Below are 4,532 nucleotides of genomic sequence, written 5' to 3' on the forward strand. Positions count from 1 at the left end.
TCTATTATTAGCCTCTTTTTCATCCTTCAAATTATTTCTTCTCATTGTTTCTAATATTTCACTCGAAAATGTTTTTTTAGTGATAAATAACTCTCTCTATATATATAGGGTTCTTTTCTAACCAATTGAAGGTCAATGATAAATAATTAAATAATACTTTTTAAACCATTAATTAAATAATACTTTAATTTACTGCCAAAAAAAATTACTTCAAACAATAATCTTAAAAAATAAAATATACAAATAAGACGCGAAGGATTAAAAGGTCAATAATGAATTTCATACCTTTATAAAAATTGAGAGATTACTTTAGATGTTTAAAGCACGAATTATGAACAATTGATTTTTGATAATTTGTTGCATATAAATGATTGGATTGTTGATTTTGGAGTAAACAATTTAACAACAAAGTTTAATAATGTTACTTCGGACTAATACAATAACCAAATCATGACTATCTTCTCAATTTTTGAAAATTAGAAGGTTGAAATTCAAAATTAAACGAAAATAAAAAGGAAAAGAAATACTATATCTCCAAAGAAAAAAAAAAGTTACAAATGATTTATTTATTTTGATGGTAACCCATTACATAAGAGCTGTCTGGCTTCGCAATATCATGCAAAGAAGGTGAAAACTAAAACTATTAGCTCAACATAAGAACAATTGGACTGCTATTGCCAATTTGTATTGTGTATAACAGTGTGATAAAATAGTTTAAGAGGTGGTGGCCTTCAATGTATTTCCAATGTCGATGACAAATCGGTACTTAACGTCAGCTTTGAGAAGGCGTTCCATGGCCGTATTCACATACTCCATAGCTATAACTTCAATATCAGGTTTTACGTTGTGTTTAGCTGCGAAATCAATCATCTCTTGAGTCTCCTTCATCCCTCCAATCAAGCTTCCTCCTACGACTTTCCTCCCTACACTCATTTAATCGTGACTCGAATTTAAGAAATCGACGGAGAACTAGAGATCCCATATCACTCTTATGAAAACATATTAGCAACAGATTGTTACCTTGTAGCAAAGGAAACACAGGCAACTCAAGTGGTTTCTCTGGAGCGCCAACAAGAACAAGCTTCCCGTGAGACTTCAGCAGCCCAAGCAATGGGAACAGAGGATGTTGAGCAGACACTGTGTCGATGATTCCATCCAATGTGCCAGTAGCACCCTATACACCGATCGAGTAAAGGAATTAGAAATTTATATATAAATCCCCTCATTATTAATAAAAAATAAATCATTGAAACCTGAAGCTGATCTTGGTCTCGGCTGACCAAAAAGGAATCAGCAACAAGATTTTCCAAAGCTTCCTTCTTCTTACTAGGAGATGTGCTGATCACAGTAACTTTGGCCCCCATTGCCTTGGCGAATTTCACTGCAACATGTCCCAATCCACCCAATCCAACCACACCAACATGCAAACCAGGCTTATCGAGTCCATAATATCTCAATGGACTATACACTGTAATCCCAGCACAAAGCAGAGGGCCAGCGACGTCAAGAGGCAGGTTGTCAGGGATGCGGACGATAAAATGTTCATCAGCAACCATAGTGTCGGAGTAGCCTCCGTATGTAATACTTCCATCGTGGTACTCGGCCCCATAGGTAAGTATAGATTTGGGGCAGTAATTCTCAAGATTGTTTTTGCAGCTATCGCAGGAATGGCATGATCCTACCACGCACCCAACTCCAACTCGGTCTCCAACGTTGAACTTTTGGACCTTACTTCCCACCTCCGTCACTTCACCAACAAGCTCATGCCTGCATCCAATATATATTGTTTAGGTTGACCAATTAACTCTGATTCATATATAGTTGCATATGTCAAGTTTCTGTCATTAAATATGCAGCATCAAACGTATGAATGAGAAACATACCCAGGGACGAGAGGGTAGACAGACATGCCCCATTCATTCTTGGCCATATGAAGATCGGAATGGCATATCCCACAATAAAGCACCTTGAAAGCCACATCCTTTTCTCCTGTTGCCCTGCAAGTGCAAACCCCACGTCAGTCACAGACCCTTTTGAAGAAGACCAAACATGGGAACCTATTCAATGATAAAATACCTTCTGGAAAATTTGAAGGGAGACAAGACACCGGAACTGTCTCTAGCTGCCCATCCAAAGGCCTTGTTGGGGTGCTCTTCTTCTGCCAATCTTGTCATTGTTGGATTCATATAATTATTTCAACTCTTTCAAAGCAAAGCAAAGCAAATGGGTGTTCAAAACCTGATACCTGGTGCTGTGTCGCATGGTGTGTATCAGAAGATGGGTATTTATAGTGCAGGATTTAGCGGCTATGCTGAGGTATGAGTGACCCGAACAATGATCTATGCTCAAACGCAAACTACCCAAAAGTCAATGTTATACTACCCGACTCTGCACTTTTATGGATGGAGACGTCAAGGATGGCCTATTAAATAAAATTCAATGCAGAAAGGTAATAAATTTATTTATTTAAAAAATTACCACTATGTTTTAATTTTATTAATATTTGCCTTTGTATTTCTGAATTTGAACTAAAAAATTTTACTTTAATTTTATATTAAATTTTGATACTTCACTTATGCTTGATTGTTTTTATTAAATTTTACTATTTGATTTTAATTTTAAATAACTTGAAAACAAATTTAATTAAAATATTTTTAGTATTTTATTTTAATAATTAATAATAATGAAGAAATTAATATGATGTTAACATCAATAATAACTATAACTATAAAAATAAATGTAATTTTTATTTTTCATGTTTTTTAATTTCTCAAGTAATTTTTTTATTTAAATAAAGAAGAAACTTGAAATTTGACCAATATTCACTCTTTCATCTAGTCTTAAAATGTGTACCATGCTACTAGGATGGGATGCTCTCACCCGGTTCGTCATCGTACTTTGGGAGATCATCCTCCATGTCATCAACAATTCATGGGTTTGGTTTTCTTCTTTTCTTTTCTTTTTTAAATTACACCTCCATTTTTGAATTATTTGAATTTAAATTTGTAAAATAATTTATATATCTAAATCCATTTATTTGTACTATATAATCGAAATAATATTATAGAAATTCGAATTTAACCAAAAATATTATTTAATCAAATACTATTAAATAATATCATACATTGATAATATTCTTTTGTTAAATTCTTTGGCGTGACTTTTCAGTATAAAAAAATTACTTCTTTCGAAATCATGTAATAAAAAACTCGACGTTATAACAAACCTAACTTCAACATAAAATTTTAAATGTTAAAAATTAGACCTAAATTATGAAATTTAAAAAAAATAGAGCGACTAAATTGCTTGAAGTAGAAGTAAATGACTAAATCTTAAATGCAGAAACAACATAGTGACTTGGAGCATATTTTAATTTAGGAATAACTACATAGATAGTCACCCAAGTTAAAAAAAATTTCATTTTAGGCACCCAAAATAAAAAGTTTGTAATTTAAGCATACACATTACACTATTTCATCATTTTGGTCACTCCCGTTAAAATCACTAACGGAAAACTGACAAGTCAATTAAAAAATTGGTATAATAACAAATTTAGCACTCAACTTTTACATATTATATCGGTTTAGTCATAATTTTAAAAAATTAACCCTCAAAATTTACAAATATTCTCAATTTGATCATAATTCTAAAGAATTCAAAAAATATATATAAATACATAAATCCAAAAAATATAATAATAAATTTAAAATATATAAAAATATAAATATTGTAGACAAGAAATAAAATATATAAAATTTAAAAATATATAAAATAAATAATATTTTCTTAAAATATAATAAGAAATGTAAATCTTACATTAATATAATATTAAATAAATATAATACATTAATATTAAATAAAATGAAAACCTCCTCACCCCGTCCCTCTCCTTCCCTCTCTCCCCCACCATCCCCCCTTCTACCCCCCATTGCCCTCTCCCTCTGCCCCACCCCCACTGTGTTACCCTCTCCCTCCCAAAACCCATAGGATTATAAGCGGAGTACAATATTCATCTGTTGCAACAAAACCCAAGTAGTTGTACACGTGGCCTTCTTTTTCTAAGCTAAATGACATACTTATCATTCATATGCATGACACATGATCCTCTTATTCTCCTCTTTTCTCTTCAAATTTCTTTCTTTCTTCCTTTGTGTGCCACCGCCCAAGCCATCGAGATTGACCATCTATTTCTCTTCTTCTTGCAACAGGTTTTTGCACCATTATTTTCCTTTTCTTGCTGTCACTTTGTCATAAAATTTCCAGCCCTAAATCTAAAATTTTAGCACTCAAGATTGGCCTCCATCGATGCCCCAAAACAACTTCATTGCCACCCCTTTCACCTAACTTGTGTAAGTTCTTATTTTCTTTTTATTTCTTGTTAAATCTTGCTAATTAAAAACCTGAATTTTTTATCTAGAATTTAGGGGATTTTTAAAGATTTAATAGGTATTTTTCCAGCTTTTTAGTTGATCTCAAAAGTGGTTTTAAAATAGCCCCAAATTGGTCACCACGAGTGGTTGTGCGCGTGCCTA

The 4,532-nt window shown here is 32.6% G+C and overlaps 1 protein-coding gene across 1 annotated transcript; it reads right to left on the reverse strand.

Annotated features, from left to right (window-relative positions):
* Window positions 1–508: 508 nt before the first annotated feature.
* On the reverse strand, window positions 509–2,260 carry LOC107940871 (probable mannitol dehydrogenase). The gene is made up of 5 exons (XM_016874333.2): window positions 2,077–2,260; window positions 1,884–1,997; window positions 1,254–1,767; window positions 1,021–1,174; window positions 509–923 (listed from the first exon to the last, which is right to left on the reverse strand). The coding sequence occupies exons 1-5, from the start codon at window positions 2,184–2,186 to the stop codon at window positions 715–717; spliced, it is 1,101 nt and encodes a 366-aa protein (XP_016729822.1). The 5' UTR covers window positions 2,187–2,260; the 3' UTR covers window positions 509–714.
* Between the last annotated feature and the right edge of the window lie 2,272 nt (window positions 2,261–4,532).

The sequence above is a fragment of the Gossypium hirsutum genome, chromosome D12 (assembly GCF_007990345.1).
Source record: "Gossypium hirsutum isolate 1008001.06 chromosome D12, Gossypium_hirsutum_v2.1, whole genome shotgun sequence".
NCBI classification, from domain to species: domain Eukaryota; kingdom Viridiplantae; phylum Streptophyta; class Magnoliopsida; order Malvales; family Malvaceae; genus Gossypium; species Gossypium hirsutum.

What these genes read in the sequence shown, in the direction of transcription:
- LOC107940871 (XM_016874333.2), bottom strand. Translation starts at nt 2,186, where the DNA reads ATGAATCCAACAATGACAAGATTGGCAGAAGAAGAGCACCCCAACAAG. An exon ending in CCCTTCAAATTTTCCAGAAG is followed by an intron (nt 1,998 to 2,076) that starts GTATTTTATCAT and finishes TTGCACTTGCAG; the next exon opens with GGCAACAGGAGAAAAGGATG. An exon ending in GAGACCAAGATCAGCTTCAG is followed by an intron (nt 1,175 to 1,253) that starts GTTTCAATGATT and finishes ATCGGTGTATAG; the next exon opens with GGTGCTACTGGCACATTGGA.